Here is a 17,839-nt window from a genome sequence, read left to right as displayed (position 1 = left end):
TTGGAGGAGAATGGGGAGTGACAGCTAATGGGTATGGGGTTTCTTTTAGGAGGGACAAGAATGTTCTAAACTTAGGTTGTGGAAATGATTATAGAACCTTGTAAATATGATAAAAAAATTTAATTGTACACTTTCAATGGGTGAACTGTGTGATATGTGAATTCTAGCTCTATAAAACTGTTTTAAAAAAGACGACGAGAAACTTGTCAATCATTTGTAATGAATAGACCTAATTTAGATCCTAGTTCAGACAAACATACTGTAATCTGGGAAAACTGAACACTAAGTAACTATTTGAAATAATGTATTTGGAGTAATTGTTGATTTTTTAAGTGTGATAATGGGGTATTCCTATTTTTACTAGGTCCTTATCTTTTAGAGACATACATGGAAATATTTATAGATGAAATAGTATGGTGTCTGGGATTTGCTTAAAAATAAATGAGTGGATATAGGGAGTGAGTGGGGCTACGAAAGAAACCAGACCAGTCAACATTGAGACAGGCTCATGCACTCACTGTATAGTCCTCTCTGCTCCTGTGTGTGTGAAATTTTCCACAAGATGTAAAACAGGGGCCGGCCCTGTGGCCGAGTGGTTAAGTTCACACACTCCTCTTGGATGGCCCAGCGCTTCACCGGTTTGGATCCTGGGTTCGGATCCTGGGTGCGGACCTAGAACCGCTCATCAGGCCATACTGAGGCAGCATCCCACTTAGCACAACCAGAAGGACCTACAACTAGAATATACAACTATGTACTCGGGCACTGTGGGTAGAAGAACAAACAAAACAAAACAAAACAAAACAAAACAGAAGACTGGCAACAGATGTTAGCTCAGGTGCCAATCTTTAAAAAAAAAAACAAAAGATGCAAAACAATCAACCAATATAGAGGCAAACAATCGTTTCTATCAAGAGAGCAAACAGGTCACAGAGAACAAACACACACACAAATGGCCAATAAGTATTTCAAAAGGTGCACAACCTCCATTATGATTAAAGAAATGTAAATTCACTGGGGAACCATCTTGCACCTAGAGTTTGGTGAAGATGAAGAGTCTGATAGTGCCCAGTGCTGGCAAGGACATAAACAGGCACTCAGATCCACTGACAGTGGCTGGGATGGACAGCCGCTCGGAGGACAATTCAGCAGCATCTATGATCACTTTAAAGACAGAATTCCACTGGTAGGAATTTATTCCTCAGACACACTTCATAATTATACACAGAGGTATGCTCAGTGATGTGTCTGAAGCAATGTTTGTGGGAGCAAAAATAGGAAACAACTTGAATGTGCAGCCGTTAAACTGGAGGTGGATCCACATGTATGAGATATCCTAGAAAACCTAAGGGTACCCTTGGTAACCCAGGGGTAGCCTAGCGAGATCACTACAGGGAAAGATGGCAAGTTCCAGAACGGTGTGCATAGTTCAATCCCTTTTGTGTTAAAAAAAATAAATAAATAATACCATGAATAGAAAAATATCTGACTAGATTTTTTAAAAAGTCAGTAGCCTCTGGAGGGACTGCTGAGGATGCGGGGAGAAGGAAGGTGATTTATTTGTCACTGGGTCTACTTCTGTACGTTTGAAATAGCAGTACAGCCATGTGTCACTTGACGGGGCCATGTTCTGAGAAATTAATCGTTAGGTGACTTCATCATTGTGTGACCATCAGTGTCCACTTACACAAACCTAGATGGTATAGCCCACTACACACCTAGGCTCTGTGGTACTAATCTTGTGGGACTGCCGCCATATACGCGGTCCGTCATTCACTGAAATGTCGTTATGTGGCGCATGACTGTATTGCAGAAATAGATGCAACATCTTTAAACTCTTGAAAGCCAACAAACAATATCCAAGTGCCTCCCCTGCACTCCAAAGAAAAATGAGCAGAGAACCCAGAAGGCAGCTCTCAAAAATGGTCAACAAGTAAATGAAGCGTTTACCCACACTAGCATTGAAGTCTCCCTGCTGCCTGGATCCGGGTGTACCCGTTCCCTACCCCAAGGCACCAGCGGCGGCATGTGCACCCCTCCGGAAAGAATGCAGTCCACACGTGAGCGTGGGCCCTCCTCTCCTTTCTTCTGCACGGCGGGAACGTATCACAGATAGTGCTTCACACCACACTTCCTTTTATTTAATACTCTATCTTGAGGTTCTTTTCAATGACTACAATGTTCCACTCCGTGGATGCCTCCTAATGTAGGGACCTGCAGTCCTGTTAGTCAACAGCTAGGCTGTTCCCCCGCTTTTGCTGCTACAAACAGTACAGATCCTGGCACTGCCACTACTGTCCACAAGTTGGAGTGTCCATGTGAGGCACATCTGGATTGCACATCTGTCTACTGGACTGAGGAGAGAGGCATATTATTACTTCTGGGGATATTACAAAATTTACCTCCAAAGTTCTGCACCTATTACATACAAAACCCCAACCCCCCATATCCTTACCAACCATATTCGAATTTTTCATCTTTGTCAATCTGATAGATAAAAATGGTCTCTTGCCTCAAACTTTCTGTAGTAAACAGCAAAAGGCTTAGACTTGTACATCTCCTTCGATCAGAAATTTCATTTCTAGGAATGTACCCTAAGAAAAAAACAAAGGGTAGTGGGCAAGATGTTCAGTGCAGCCTGGTTCATGGACCTGAGCCTAAAATGCACTTCGTCTGGTGCTTAAAGTTTTACTTTTTTGTGTAAGTAAAAAATGGATATATTCTCTGCTAAAAATTTCAAATACACAGATGTGGAATAAACTTCTCCACCATCCTTCGGCCTTAACTGTAAATGGCTTTGAATCACCATTGACGGTTGGTATGTCGTCTTCTAGATCTTTTTATTTGAAGGTTTTTAATAATTTAAAACGAAACAGAAATATGAAAGCCTCTTTCATAACAATGGAAGGCATTTGTAATTATTTTCCTTTTAATCCTCTATTACGAGAAATGTAAAACACACATCAAAGTAGAATATTACAACAAAACCCGTCTACATCACCTAAATCTGACAGTTAGTATTTTGCTCCAGCAACTTTTTTCCCCATCTGCTGAAGCATTTTCAAGTACCAGGCTGCTATTTCACACCCAAATACTTCACCATAGCTCTAACACCTAAAGACGTTTCCTAAAGTAATCCTAATGCCGAGTCACCCAACAAGATTAACAATTCCTTTAAAACTTCAATAATGCTTTATTTTGAAATAATGTCACGTTTATATAAAAGCTGCAAAAATACTGCACAGATCTCCCACATGCCCTTCACGTGGATTCCCCACTTGTCAGCATTTCTGAGTACTGAGGAGAATCCTAGAGCACGAGACTCAGGTGCAGCGGCGATGCAGGCTTCTCCCGGGGCTGCCGCGCTCTGCCTGGAGCTGCTCGCACTGAGCACAAGGGACCAGGTCCACGTCCGTCTCCTCCCTGTCCTTTACAATTTACAGTTACACAAGTACTGACTGATTTCTTCCTAGAAAAGTCAAACAGCAGATGCACCAATAGCCCTTTAGCACTGCACCGCCCCTCTAGTCCAAGGCTTCCTGCGAGTCCTCAGGACGTTCTCTGTGCCAGAGGACATTTTCCCAACTTGCTCAAACATGCAGACAAAGCTGTGCCCAAGCCGTCCCCAGCAGCATCCCAGCAACCACTTCTGATCCTAGGATGGTGACTCAAGTAGAACCACATTTTAAATGTTAAAAAACCCTGCCAAACTGCCATCTGCAAAGCCTTAACCCACAGATTCTTCCACCAGCACGGTATCCTGTTTCCCCAGAGCGCCACAAACAGTAGATACCACCCACCCCAACAGCTAAACACAGCTGATGAGCAAAACGTGGACACAACTGTCCTTCAATCATGCCCTCCACGGCAGATATGCCTGATGTGCTGGGTTCTCTGAGGAACTTCAGAGAATTATACTCACAGGCTTCTTCAGCACAGAGGATGTGAACTGAATAATAAATGGTTCACATCTTGCTTATTTTCTGTCTGTCTCTGGCTAAGAGCTGGCCCCCAGTGCCAGGCCCTGCTCTAAGTGAGACTTATGTGCTCACATTATTAAAAAACAAAACATGAGTGACTAAGGGCCTGCTCTGTGCTGGGGAAGCAGCAGAGAGAGCCTTAGGCCTCGTGGAGCTCACCTGGGAAGATGCTTGGTCAGCAAGGGGTCATCCTCATCATGCCTGTGATAAGTGTATGTAGGAGGTACCCAAAACAGGAAGGGCAGGAGCACCCACACTGACTGAGGCTCACCTTCTGGATGGGGACATGCAGTTGGATGAATGGTGGCCCCCAACACACGTGTCCATAGCCCAATCCCTGGAGCCTGTGAACATGATCTTATTTGGAAAATAAGGACTTTGCCGATGTGATTAAGTTTAGCACCTTGAAATGAAGAGGTCATCCTGTATTTTCTGATGGGCCACAAATCTAGCAACAAGTGTCCTAAGAGACATACAGAGACTTGACAGACCGGAGAGGAAGGCCACATGAAGAGAAAAGCAGCGACCAGAGTAATGCAGTTACAAGCCAAGGAACACCAAGGATTGTTGGCAGACCAGAAACTGGAAGAGGCAAGGAACGGAGGAGGGGTTGGGGGAACTGACACCTTAATCTTCCATTTCTGGCCTCCTGAACTGTGAGAGAATAAATGTCTGTTGTATTAAGGCACTCAGTTTGTGGCAATTTGTTGTGGCAGCCCAAGGAAACTAACACAGAACATCATACTACTGTATTTTTGTATGTATTTTGGAATTTCCATAACTTACAAAAAAACGTTAATTGCACGTTCTTCATTTGTCAAGCTGGGAGAGGCCCTGGAAGGTGCTGCAGAAGGAACTGGATTCACAGGATTGGGACCCTAAGTCACAGACGTCCCATGAAGGCCTATCCCCTGCTCTCTGAATGCTGTGGCCCAGTGGGTCCTGCGGGTCCCCTGCTCTCCCTGAGGACAGCCTCTTACTAGGCCACTCCTGTTCCTGGAATCCTTATGAGCACTGTCCACCTCAGGGTCTTTGCATGGGTCATCCAGGTGGCCCCTGCATCTTTCTGCCATCATGTAGCCCTCAGGGCACCTGCAGATGCCTCCCCATTCTCCATCCCCCTGCCTGCCTTGTTTCTTCATAGGCCTGTCCCACCCAGTGTGATGGATTTCTTTCTTATCATCATCACTCTACTCCACGTCAACTTGTCTCCATTCTGTAGGGTCTTGACACCCATTCTGTGTAAAACCAGGGCCCTTGGGTACATAGGAAAGTGGGGAGAGAGAGAGGGCAAAGGGGATGAGTATGGAGCCAAGGGGAGAGCTCAGCCTCTCCTGGGCAGCCGTGGCTCTCCCTGTGTGACTTCAGATAAACCCTGCCTTGACGAGAGAGCTGAAGCTGTGTGCAGCAGGCGGTCCCTAAAGCGTCACCGTGTCCTCAATCAATGGACTTAAGGTGTGCCTGAGGCGGACTGAAGGATCCTGCTGAGCACGGAGCGGGTCCTGCCTTCTCTGTGTCAGGCCCCCAAGTCTCACAGTTGCTCAGAGCAAATGTGACATGCCCTGCAAATGTACCCATCCCAGATGATGACAACAGCACCAAATCTCTCAGGGGTAGCACCAAACCCTCCCTATGGCTAAGGGCAAGCCAGCATGTGGGGCCTGCCTGGTCCTAGACACAATGGCGACACCAGGCCTGAGAACGTCCCAGAGCTGGCAGGTCCCCACCTGAGGAGACCCCATGGACATTGGTCTTCACGTTCAGCCAGACAACAGGCCTGACTGGACCACTAAGAGGCAAAAGGGGTGGTGTGGCACACAGACTTTATTCTAACCCCTTCAGTCCTGGGTCCGGGTCCACGTCCTGAGCAGCAGGAGGCTCACTGGGCACTCAGGAAGACCCTCTTGCGTGCGGTGTTGGTGTAGGGATGCCAGCGCCACTCCACGTCTGCTGTGGCCTCCTGTTCCAGGGTGCCCAGGCGGATCATGTACACTGGGGGAAGGGGACAGGGACGCTGTCACCTACACAGCCAGCATTCCCCCACCACGCCCACTGTATCATGGGATAAAGCCCCAAACTCACACTTGAGCTCAAAGCGAGGCCCGACTTCGGTCAGCTCCACGTTGCGGTGGTCAGTCTTCCTGTACACGTGGTGCCTGAGGCAAGGGGAGGCAGGGAGCAGCTGCGGTCAGCAACAGCACAAAGGTCAGGAAGGCATCCCGGGGCCAGCCCACAGACCCACCGGAAGGAGATATAGTCATCCTGGTTCGCAAATGTGATAACCCGGTGGCTGTCATCTTTGGGCACAGGGAAGAGGTAACGGAGTATGTCAGAGACCTGTGGCAGAGGGAAGGAGAGTGGGGAAAAATGCCCGGCTTGGCACCCCCTGCCCCCAGCCCTCACCCAGTGGCCCCAGACTCACCCGCTTGCCCAGGCGGGAAGAGAAGCCATGCATGATGAGATGAGGCTTGGCCTCTGACACAGTGCCCAGGTCGGGGATGTCATGCCGCATGACCACATTGCACAGTGTGAAGTAAGCAGTGGGGCCGAAGGGCAGGTGGCTAACGATGAACCCCACTGGTGGGGCCAGGAAGGCCGTCAGAGACCCTGTCTCCTCTCAGACGACCACCCTGGCAGACACCCTGCTCCCCGACACCAGCCTTACCAGGTGTGCCTCGATGCTCGTGGACAACCAGCAGGTCGGTGACCCCATTAGCTTTGCAGGCTCGCACCAATGCCCCTACCTCATGTCGGCCACGGTTCATGCGCTGGGCTCCTGGGAAAATCAACTTCAGCTCCTGCACATAAACATACTCCAGTTAGAACTGGGGCCACGGGCATCTGAGCATCTCCCACTCACTCCCCGCTACTGGTACCTTTGCAAACATCTTGAGGCGTGAACTGGGGTCACGGGAGGTAGTGATCATGATCTTGGGATCCTCGACCCCTGCCCATCGATATTCGTCATCCACGTGGTTGGTCACACCTGTCAGGAGCATGAGGGGCAAGCCGACACTGTCTTGGAAAGTGACATACTAAGTTGGGGGCAGCAACGTCTGCCAGTACCTTCACCGATGGAAACGCTCCATACCCAGAATGGGCAACAAGGTGGCTGCCAGCCAGACTGGCTGTAAGTACAAGCGCAAACGAGGAACTGAATGTTTACATGTGATTTAAGTTTAGCTCATTCAAGCTGTATTAATCACATGGGCTAGAGGCTATCATGTTAGCACAAGTCCAGATTCTGTTAAGGCCAAAGGTAACAGACCCCTTTCTCTCATAAATACTTATATGTTTGTCACCCCTTTCATATTCATCGAATAATGCAATGAATGAAACAACTGGCTGCCAATGAAGTGCTGGGAACTGGGGACATGGCAGTGAACAAAATGGACACTGTCCTGCCCTGGCAGAGCTCACATTCTAGTGAGGGGGACAATCAAGAGATGAAGCAAAGCAGAGAGTAAGTGGGGTAAAACTATGTGCATCATAAATGGATTGTGAGCACTCAGGGAGAGCTCTCCTGAGGTGCCACCTGTGCAGAACCATGCTGGCACCCGCAGGACAGCTGCAGGAGCAGGAGCCACAGAGCCTGTCCTCAAGGGATCTGAGGAAGGACGTAGAGGCCAGCGGACTTGAGGGCAGGTAGAGGAGTTGGCCCACAGTGTGGAGGAAGGTCACCTTCACCACCAGCATCGTCAAACTCCAGCGAGCCCTGCAGCGCTAGAGCCTCCCGGCGCAACTCGGTGGGAATCAGGCGGTTCTCTGCAGGAGAAGACAGAGGCTGAGTGAGAGACGCGCGGAGCCCTGAGCTTAGACAGCACTGCGGGTTACAAACCTGTACAAACCTGACGTGTTAAAAACAGGACACAGGCCCCAAATGGAGTCACTTATGCTAAGCTCCACATCACCAAACCGACACTTAATTACAATTTTGGCTCTCCCAGAAATGGACTCTTAAACCAGCCAGCCAGGAACCGCCTGGTCAGCACTAGTGAGGGCATCTGCCTGATGGACCCCTGCCACCCCCCAAAGGCAAGTGACCTTGCCACAGCCAATCCATGTTTTCGTCTCGTGTAACTCCCCTGTCTTGTCCTCTTCTGCCTCTAAGTCTTTCATTTTGTCCAGCTCCTCGGAGCTCCTTTCTATCTGCTGGATGGGATGCTGCCCGATTCATGAATCACTGAATAAAGCCAATGAGATCTTTAAAAGTTACTCAGCTGGGTTTTGTTTTTTAACAGTGGAAAAATACCCTTCTCTCTCCTTTCTAAGCAGAGAGGTGATACGTGATTACTGGGCAGTGAAGGGGGGAGGGACGACAAAACTATTTCTGTCTATATGCCAATCTGTTAACAGTGGTTACAAGAGACTTTATTTTCTACAGTTCCTGAGCCCTATGGCTTGAGGACTTTCTAAGATACTTAATCACAAATATGTATTGCTTTTGTAGTTACAAAAAAAGTTAACAAACTAATTTTTAAAAGAATAAATAGAGGGGCCGGCCCGGTAGCGCAGCGGTTGAGTGCACACGTTCTGCTTTGGCGGCCCAGGGTTCGCTGGTTCAGATCCCAGGTGTGGACACAGCATCACTTGGCAAGCCATGCTGTGGTAGGCATCCCACATATAAAGTGGAGGAAGATGGGCACAGAGTGTTAGCTCAGGGCCAGTCTTCCTCAGCAAAAAGAGGACAATTGGCAGCAGATGTTAGTTCAGGGCTAGTGTTCTTCCAAAAAAAAAAAGAGAACAAATAGAGATTTCTCTTTCTGTATGAAGTGGATCAGAAATCATGAAACCCTCTAACAAAACCATTAATCATGACGCTCCAGGTCAGAGGTTTCCTCTGTGAACTAAAGTGGACCTAGCACAGGTGTTGGGGCTGTGGGTATGCTGACTTCGGAGTATAGAGCTGAACAGGAGCATGCCCTTGGATCCAGCACTTCTCTCCAATATGCCCTGGAGGAACTCTTGCACATAGAAGAGAATGTTCATAGCAGCAGTGCCGTTCCTAATTCCCCCAAACTAAGAATAAGCTCAACACCACCAACAGGGGAATGGATTAAGACTGTGGAATATTCACCTGAGGGATCTCCCCATTACACTCAATGGCTCTCAGAAACAAAGCTGAACCATAAGAGAAAGTTGCAAAATAATGCATATAACCCAATACTACATTTAAACTAAAAATTAACCAATACGATTTAGGGATGCAAACAAGTATGACACAAGCACAAAGAAAAACAAGGAAATAGGTTATTTTTAAACAATATTCAATACAGTGCTTATCTAAGTTGCGGAAAATATTCCTGAATTTCAGTATGTTGATCATTTTTCATTTCTTAAAGTGGGCAGATAGGTCACAAGTGTTTAACATTATGCTTAACATAAACATATACACACATGCCACATACATTTTATGTATTTAAAACCTGGGAACATTAAAGTGAATTTAAAATAATCAGAGGTATCGCGTTTATGTGCCATCAGATAGGAACAATGCTCCACTGACAGAGGATCCAACATAATAGTGATAAATATGGCATTTCCAATCAGGCATGTGTGACACACTCGTCATTAGTAAGGCAAATGAAAACTGGGGAAAATATTGCAAAGTCAGATTCCTAATTTACGACGCGAATAAAATTTACCTCTACAGGGCTAACAGTTTAAAAGTGCAAGGGAATCCTATTAGCCCTAAAAGACAGTAAAACATTCTTGCTACCTTGTATTGAAGAAGCTAACAAGAAGAAAAACCAGGAGAGGAAAACAATCTATAGGACCACTGTAAAAATTTAAAATTTGGGAAGAACTAGACAAACTGTAAACAAAATTAACACACAAACTGTAAAATCTGAACACTGCAACATAAATGGGAAGTAATTCACATCATCAAATGGAGGGACATCTGCAAACCAACAGGAAAACCTGAAAACGTGAAAAGAAGTTCAGCCACACTAACACAAACAAACGCTAATTCAACGCGTTTTTGGTGAGGAATACTGCCAATCCTCCTCCTCCTGCTTGAGGAAGACTGTGGCTGAGCTGACATCTGCGCCCGTCCCCGTCCATTCTCCGCGGGACGCCGCCGCAGCGCGGCTTGACGAGCGGCGCTGGGTCGGCGCCGGATCCGACTCGCGGGCCGCCGAAGAGGAGCGCGAACCCGACCACGCGGCCAGCGCCCCGCGCTTCCCTCCGCGGGGCTCCCCGACGGCCTGGGGTGGGGGGTGGCGGGGCCGGCCTACCTTCGAGCGCGCGCCGCAGCTTCTCCTTCCGCTCGTGCGCGGCGCGCTGCGCCTCCTCGCGGGCCTTGCGGTACAGGTACTCGCGGCGAAGGCGGGCCTCCCGGCGCAGCTGCGGAACGGCGGTCTGCTCAGCCCCTCTTTCGCCACGCACGCCGGGGCACCACCCGCCCAGAGCCCAGAGGCCAGCCCCAGCCCAACGCAAGCCCCCCACCTCCAAGACCGGGGCTCGAGCCTCTCCCCTACCATACTGAACACCGCTCCCACGTGGCTCCAGCCGACTCTGAGCGCCGCGCCGGCGCAGCGCAGCCCTTGCTGCTGCCCTCAACCAACAGGATCTCCAGCAGCTTCACGAGGCTTTGCTGCCCTGGAGAGTGCCCAACGTTAAGATGGCGAACCGTGGGTGGGAGTCGCAAGGCCACCGTCCAGTCCGGAAGCACACGCCCACTGGAGCAACCAATAGGCTGCGGGTTAAGATGTCGTCACTTGGCTTACGACAGCCGTTAGGACAGACGTCAGCCGAGGCTTCACCGCCAGCTCCCCCGGCAGGGCTCCCAGTGTAACGACGAGCGGCTAAAAGAATCATAACTGGCTGCTCGAAACGGTCCAGCGACAGCAAAAGCAGCGCAATGACTGACCGCAGGGCCGCCCGCCGGCTCCGTCCGGAATTAACGTTAAAGCCGCTCCTCCCTTAAAGCGGCGGCCGTGCAGCTCCGCCTCCTGCCGTCGCCGCAGCGACGGCCCCACTTTTTCAGCGCGGCCGCTTCCAGAAGCGCCTCGGCCTCCCGCAGCCTCACCGCCGGCCCGGTGGGCGGGGCCGGGCGACCCGAAGGAGGCGGGCTCGGGCCGCAGCGGGGCCATGGCGGCCGCGGAGCTGCGCGCCGAGCTGGACTCGCGGCTGCTGCAGCTGCTCGGGGACCTGGAGGACCTGGAGGCCAAGCGCGCAGCGCTGAACGCCCGCGTGGAGCAGGTGGGCGCGGGCGGCGGGTGGCTTCACGGCGGCGGCGGCGCGCGCGGGGTCTCACGGGGCGTCCGCTCCCCTCTGTCCGCAGGGCTGGCTCGCGCTCTCCCAAGCTCGTTACGCCATGGGCGCCAAGGCCGTGGGGCCCCTGCAGTACGCCTCCCGCATGGAGCCGCAGGTCTGCGTGTGCACCGGGTGAGGAGCCTTGCATGCTGGAGCGGGTAGGCGGGCGGGGTCCAGCGGGCGGCCAAAGGTCCATCCCCTCTCTTGTTCTTCAGCGAGGCCCAGGACGGACTCCAGAGGTTCTGGGTGGCGAGAGCCGGCGCCCAGACTCCAGAGGAGGTGGGGCCCCGCGAGGCAGGTGAGCCCCCCTTCTTCCCGTCAGGCCCTTTCCCCCTGTGAGAGACGGAACGCACGGGACAACTGACATGATTTTATTCGGGCTCTTGCGATAGAGGGAACGCCGCGGATCTGAAGATCGGAATGTCTCCGCAGGGTGGTCTGTTGCCTTGGAGTTTTATAGGGAAACACAGACAAGTTTATAGTGAGGGCTTTCACACTTGGATTGCTTTACAATCAGGGGAAGTCTGAGCTGAACAGAAAATGTTTCTCTTTGTCTAGCTAGTTTCAAGACAGACTTCTCTCAGTCATTCATGGGACAACAGGGAGGAGGAGGGTCTGTCTGACTTTTCACCATATTCAGGCAAAATGGGAAAGGTCAGTGTGTGGCTGTGTCACAGGTAAACAAGGGGGTCGTCTGCTGGTGTTATAAGAGTCGTGAGAAAGAGTGGACAGAAACTCGCATGTGAATCGCAAGGGGAAGGGTGATTCTTTGTGGTAAGCTGGTTTCTGAAACAAAAGTAGTCGGTGTTTCCCAACCATCAGTATTTTCCAGGATCATGAGCTCAGATCAAGTTCAACGTTGTCACTGAGAACACAAGGGCCAGGTAATAAGACCCCCAGCCTAGGACCTTTCTTTCTCCAGGTCTGCGCAGGCGCAAGGGTCTCACCAGGACCGCAGAGCTGGAGTCCTCTCAAGCCCCCCGGGACCCTCTGAACTGGTTTGGAATCCTGGTTCCTCACAGTTTGCGACAGGCCCAAGCCAGCTTCCGGGAGGGTGAGTAGACCCTGCCAGTCTGCATTGTGGCCGTGAGCCAAATTTAGACCCTTTATCTACAGGGAGAACTTGAGCACTAATGCCAGGGCTGGGGTTAGTCTGCAAAGGGCTTTTGCAGATTTTCTCTGTTGCAGACTTGTGTTGCACACCTGCTGTTTTTTCAAAGAGCATTTACATTTATTGGTTCTTGGCAGTGTTCCAGGTTCATGCTAGGTGCTGGGGTTACAACTGGAAATAAGAAGGATAAACACTCCTCATGGAATGTTTATTGAGGGGAGAAAGAGAACATGCAAATAAATAAGTAGGCTCTAAATATAATGCCAGGTAGAGAATTGTTATGAGAAGATAAGATAAGGTGTGGTGGATGCAGTGGGCTGAGGGAACTATTTTATGAAGCATGGCCTGGAAAGGCCTCTCTGAAGAGATGGAGGAGAGAGCTTTGTGGGTGATCTGGGGGAATGGTGTTCTGGCAGATGGACCAGCCAGGGCAAAAGCCCTAAGGTGAGATCATGTCTGGCATGCCAGAGAGGAGGCCACTGGGCTGGACTGGAGTTGGGGCAGTGGGGAGTGCCAGGAGCTGAGGTCAGAGGGGGCTGGGCCCAGGTGATTTGAGGGCTAGGTAGGCCCTGATGAGGACTTGGGAGTGATGGGGTAGCTCTGAGCAGAGGGAGCTCCAGTTGGACTTGCAAAGTGACAGGATTCCTGTGGGTGCTGGCTGGAAAAAGACGAGAACAGAAGGAAGAAGCAGGTGCCAGGGAGCAGGCAGGTGTGAGAGACAGGTGGAGGCAGTGGTGGAGGGGTAAGTGGTGGGGACCTGCACGTTTTGAGAGTTGAAGCCACAGGATTTGCTGACAGATCAATTTGGGAGTAAGAAAAGGAGAGGAGTGAAGGATGAGCCCATAGTCTCCAGCCAGACCGCCTGGGAGGATGGAGCGGCCCTCGCCTGGGATGGAGCGGCCCTCGCCTGGTGTGGGAAGGCTGCACAGCAGCAGCAGAGGGGAAGTCAGGAGTTGGGTGTCCTGTGCTCCTAGTGCTGTATGGTGGAGATGCTGAGCAGGTGGTTGGCCACATGCATCTGGAGTTTGGAAGAGGCCTGGGCTAGAGACACAGATTTGGGAGCCCACCACATAACACTGGTGTTTAAATTCCCAAGTTGCCAACACAGATACGGCATTAAAGCTCAGATGGGATAAGATCAGCAGAGGGCCTAGGACTGGACAGGAGGTGAGGAAGTGGAAGGGGAGAAGCCAGTTGAGGCGCCTGAGAAGCAACAGTGAGGCAGCAGCAGCACCCAGAGGGTGAGGTGTCCCAGAAGCCAAGAGGCGACAGTGTTTCCTGGAGGGGGGTGATCAGACATGTGGCCAGCTCTGCTGCCAGGCAGGTAAGCTGAAGATGGGACTAGCTAGTGGATTGGGCAGCGTGGAGGGCCCAGAGGACTTGACAGTAGCCGTTCCAGCAGAGGCATCAGGCAAAAGCCACCTAGAGGTGGATCCAGGGTGTGGACCACTCTTGGGGGCAGAGAAGACAGTAGAAGGAGAGGGGGTGAGAGTAGTGAGGGACTGTGATCATGGAGAGAAGAAGGAAGGAAACAAGCACAGGAGACAGTGTCACGATCTGTGAGTTTTTAGTTCCTGGTGGGTGATAGAAGGGAGAATCAAAGTTTTCTTAGGAGATGACATTTTAGCAAAGAGGTGAGGCTGTGGGTCCAGTGAGGTTCAATGCAAGGCTGTACCTGAAATATTTTAGGAATAGTACAGACTAGAGAGGCCTGGAGCCTTTCCAATGTCTGGGGATGTCCAGAGCCCCCTGAGTCCTGTCTCACAACTCAGATACCATGTTGACAATCTCTCCTTTTCCTCTAGGCCTGCAGCTGGCTGCAGACATGGCCACCCTTCAGATCCGGGTTGACTGGGGTCGAAGCCAGCTCCGGGGGCTCCAGGAGAAACTCAAGCAGCTCGAGCCAGGGGCTGCCCAGCCTGTGACCACAGAGGCAGGGCAGTGAGCACAGCTGTTCTTCCACGTGGCTGCCTCATCTCAGGCCTTCGTCCTTCACAGATTTCCTCTGCACCCACTCCCACCCCAGAAAATCCTCCCTCCGTAGAATTTCTCTGGTCTGCATGTTGCCAACTTTGTTAGGTGTGAAAGTTTAAAGAGGCAAACTCAGTAATGTTGAAAGTCACTACTGTGAAACCACCTCTAGGCTTGTGTTCCGCTAGGACACGTGGTGCTGGTACAGAGCTGTTCGGTTGGTAGTTCTTTGTGAACAGGTAGAACAAGCTCCTGGATGAGGCAGATGTGGTTGCCTTACAGGATGAGCTCCCGCACGGGCAGTGGCAGGGAAGCGCAAGAAGTAGCCCTGCCGTTTCACCAGACACTCAGAACAGACTTTGGAGGAAAACCATACATGGCTAACATCAGGACAGCATGATTCCGCAGAAGTGAAAGCACAAACGCCTGAGTAGATGGGTGGCCTTTGGCAGCTTTTAAGCCAGAAGGTAAAAAAGATCTGACGTAGCTTTTCAAGGGAACTCGAAGCGACCTTTCAGGTTTTTAAAAACCCGCTTTTATCTTTCCAGGAGTGACTGAGCCTCTTTTAATTTGTTGAAGGGCCAATTGTGTTTCCTGTTGTGGGAACTCTGTGTGCTTGCTTCCTTTCCTACTGAGTTGTTGGTATTTTTAGCAGTTTCTAGGAGCTAATCTTTATGTTTGGGGGAAATTACTCCTTTGTTCATAATATGAGATGTAAATATTTTTTCCCAGTTTGTCTTTTACCTTTGCTTATGGTGGTTTTATTTTTACTGTAAAATCAACTTTTTATTGTAAAATAAAACATTCCACGGAACTGCACAGAGCAGTTGAAGAGCTTAATGCATGTGCAAGGCACCGTCACCTGGCTCTTGGGAGTTTTAGTCAATGTTCTTAGCAGAGTTGAATTTATCAATCAGCTGTTTGATGATTTCTGGATTTGGGGTGGTACTCAATGTGGTAAGGGAATTCTTGAGTGTTTCCTCCAGAACTTTGGTGGTCTCAGATGAGGTATGACGTGAGTCTCGCCTGCACCTTCGTCTTTTCTACCACAGGTCCACCCTTACCGCAGGTTTGAGATGCCACCTTTGCCGTTTGCTTAATCCCAGTGTATACCGTGCCCTTTTTTGCAGCTTCCATTCTGTCTCATTGATCTTACTGTCAGTAAACACACAGGTACTACACTATTGTGATTCTGGAGACTTTAACATATACTTCGGTCGCAGTAGGGCAGATTTGCGGCTGGATTGGGGGAATCCATTTTCTTTGACACGTTAGCTCGAGTTGTCAGTGACAAGCCTAATGGAAGCTCTTAAAGGGAAACCCCGTGACTGGAGGAAAAAAGGACAGCCTTCCCCACAAAGGGTGAATTTCAGAGCAAAATCCTGCGATCAACAAAGTACCAACCAGGGAGATTTTGAAGCCAAAAAGTGTAAAACAGAACACATTCCCTTTTTGCTTTTCGCGGCAGAGATTCAGGTGGAACTCCGGCCCTTTATTTTAGATGTCAAGGTCGAGCAATAGCCTTCCTTCCTTTAAGGCTTCACTTCGGGTTTCAGCGTGGCCTTTCCCGAATCTGCTCAGCAACCCGCCTGGCACTGGCGATTTGGAGACTTCCCGGAGCAGGAGAGGCCCGGGTGTCCCCGCCGAGGCCCGGTTGGGGGAAGGGGTCCCCGGCATTGAAGCAGCAGCAAATCGGGAGGAACTTCCGCGGGGGCGGAGCGCGCCTGTGGGCGCAGCTGCTGTATGGGAACGCTGACGCGGACGATGGGTATGCAGACAAGCGACAGGCCACCTAGCGGTTCCCATATGGTCTAGCGGTTAGGATTCCTGGTTTTCACCCAGGCGGCCCGGGTTCGACTCCCGGTATGGGAACAACCGGCACCTTCTTTTCCTTAAAGTTGGAAATATTTAACAGAATTTTGGCTTCTCGCCGGCAGAACGACTCAGGTCTAATTGGGTGTTTCTTTCCATTTAAACCTGGAGTAACTAAGGCCGGAGAAACTCTGGGCGTCATTGTTCTGTCTTTTGATCTAAGCGTCAGTTTTCATCACATGATTAGTTTTCTCTGTCAGTAACTTATTGATTATATTAGAGACCGTATACATTATAGATGTGAATAGTATTATAAGTATTTAAATATTCAAAATTTATCGTCAAACTCCGAAGGGGACGGCCACCCCTGCCTGACTCCTCCCACACACCCCAGGGTGCGGAGGAGGGCAGGGGAGGGAGAAGGCTCCCTTTTGCTCGACTGTCCCTTCCTCACTTTACTTCTTTCCTCTTATATTTTACTATGAGCATCAAGGAGAAACAGCTGTGCTTGCAGCGCTCCGCTTGGAAATCTCAGTTAAGTACCCAAGTTCATTGCTTCCAAGTTCTACTTTTACTCCAACACAATTTAGCCAAATTCTCTACCGTTTTATAACAAGGATTGCTTTTCCTCCAGGGTCCAAGAACGTGTTCCTCATTTGCTTCTAAGTCCTCATTAGGAGCAGCTTTAACATCCATGTTTCTGCTCACATTCTGTTCACAATGTATCTAGTGTCTCAGAGGAGAGAAGCATTTCCTACAGTGCTCCTCACTTCCTTTTTAGCTTTTACCAGAATTACCTTTAACGTCTGTATTTACTTCTACCAACCACCTCTTCAAGAGATTCTAGGCTTTTTCTCTCATGTGCCTCAAAATTCTTCCAACCTCTATCCATTACCCAATTCCAAAACCACATTCTACATTTTAAAGTATTCGTTACAGGCGTACCGTACTTTGTGGTATCAAAATCTGTATTAGTTTCCTAGGGCTGCCGTTATAAAGTACCACAAACCTGATAAATTATTATCTCACAGTTCTGGAGGCCAGAAGTCTGAAATCAAGTGGTTGCCAGGGCTACCAGTTGTCCTCCAAAGGCTCCAGGGAAAATTCCTTCCTTGCCTCTTCCTAGCTTCTGGTAATCCTTGGTATTCCTTAGGTTGTAGCTGCATGCCTCGATCTCTGCCTCCATCTTCATATGGTCTTCTTCCCTCTGTGTGGCCTCTTCCTATAAGGATAAGTCATTGGCTATGGTGCCCACTCTGATCCAGTATGGCATCATAATTGCATCTTCAAAGATCCTATTTCCAAATAAGATCATACTCTGAGGTTGCAGGTGGACGTGAATTCAGGGGAGGACACTATTCAACCCACTACAGAGCTCATGGTGGAAAAAATTGCAAGACTAATGGATTCTTATAGTTTTTCTAAGTGCTTTCTCGACTTAGTTTTGAGGCTCTGGCTAGAAGCAAGTCAGTTCCCCTTCATGAGTAGCCAATTAAATCCACATCCCCAGCCACCTCCTTTATCAGGCTCTCACACTCTGGGTGACAAGGCACTTGCCCTGATCACCCAGGGGCCAGGTACCAGCCAGCCAGGGACAGCACTGTGTCCTTGAGCCCACTGAAATTATGCAAACCAACCAATCCTAAACTCCTCCCACACACCATTTGCCCCACCTCATCCATTCATTCCCCAGGAAACTACCATG

General features: G+C 49.9%; 2 protein-coding genes and 1 non-coding gene across 4 annotated transcripts; 2 read left to right on the top strand and 1 right to left on the bottom strand.

Moving 5' to 3' along the window:
- Positions 1-3,173: 3,173 nt before the first annotated feature.
- IMP4 (IMP U3 small nucleolar ribonucleoprotein 4) lies at positions 3,174-11,159 on the bottom strand. 2 transcript variants are annotated; one of them, XM_070580916.1, is made up of 9 exons: positions 10,463-11,159; positions 10,220-10,328; positions 7,662-7,745; positions 6,857-6,966; positions 6,646-6,778; positions 6,403-6,557; positions 6,223-6,317; positions 6,063-6,136; positions 3,174-5,972 (listed from the first exon to the last, which is right to left on the bottom strand). In XM_070580916.1, exons 1-9 carry the CDS (start codon positions 10,463-10,465, stop codon positions 5,860-5,862), a joined length of 876 nt encoding a protein of 291 aa, XP_070437017.1. In that variant the 5' UTR covers positions 10,466-11,159; the 3' UTR covers positions 3,174-5,859. The 2 variants fall into 2 exon arrangements, with proteins under 2 accessions (XP_070437017.1, XP_070437018.1); XM_070580917.1 differs by having other exon boundaries at positions 4,726-5,972; positions 10,431-10,545.
- On the top strand, positions 10,727-15,162 carry CCDC115 (coiled-coil domain containing 115). Its single transcript, XM_008511172.2, has 5 exons — positions 10,727-11,186; positions 11,269-11,372; positions 11,456-11,538; positions 12,163-12,294; positions 14,157-15,162. The coding sequence occupies exons 1-5, from the start codon at positions 11,076-11,078 to the stop codon at positions 14,294-14,296; spliced, it is 570 nt and encodes a 189-aa protein (XP_008509394.1). The 5' UTR covers positions 10,727-11,075; the 3' UTR covers positions 14,297-15,162.
- A 960-nt stretch (positions 15,163-16,122) lies between these two features.
- TRNAE-UUC (transfer RNA glutamic acid (anticodon UUC)) lies at positions 16,123-16,194 on the top strand. The gene has a single exon. It is a non-coding gene; the product is annotated as a tRNA-Glu (tRNA).
- The last annotated feature ends 1,645 nt before the right edge of the window (positions 16,195-17,839 follow it).

Source organism: Equus przewalskii, chromosome 17, assembly GCF_037783145.1.
Source record: "Equus przewalskii isolate Varuska chromosome 17, EquPr2, whole genome shotgun sequence".
In the NCBI taxonomy this organism is placed as follows: domain Eukaryota; kingdom Metazoa; phylum Chordata; class Mammalia; order Perissodactyla; family Equidae; genus Equus; species Equus przewalskii.
The sequence above is the reverse complement of the archived record's forward strand: the minus strand, read 5'-3'. Positions and strand labels throughout refer to the sequence as shown.

What these genes read in the sequence shown, in the direction of transcription:
- CCDC115 (XM_008511172.2), top strand. Translation starts at nt 11,076, where the DNA reads ATGGCGGCCGCGGAGCTGCGCGCCGAGCTGGACTCGCGGCTGCTGCAG. An exon ending in CAGGTCTGCGTGTGCACCGG is followed by an intron (nt 11,373 to 11,455) that starts GTGAGGAGCCTT and finishes CTTGTTCTTCAG; the next exon opens with CGAGGCCCAGGACGGACTCC. An exon ending in CCAAGCCAGCTTCCGGGAGG is followed by an intron (nt 12,295 to 14,156) that starts GTGAGTAGACCC and finishes CTTTTCCTCTAG; the next exon opens with GCCTGCAGCTGGCTGCAGAC.
- IMP4 (XM_070580916.1), bottom strand. An exon ending in GCTGCGGCGCGCGCTCGAAG is followed by an intron (nt 7,746 to 10,219) that starts GTAGGCCGGCCC and finishes CTTCTCCTGCAG; the next exon opens with AGAACCGCCTGATTCCCACC. An exon ending in CTTCCCGCCTGGGCAAGCGG is followed by an intron (nt 6,318 to 6,402) that starts GTGAGTCTGGGG and finishes CCTCTGCCACAG; the next exon opens with GTCTCTGACATACTCCGTTA.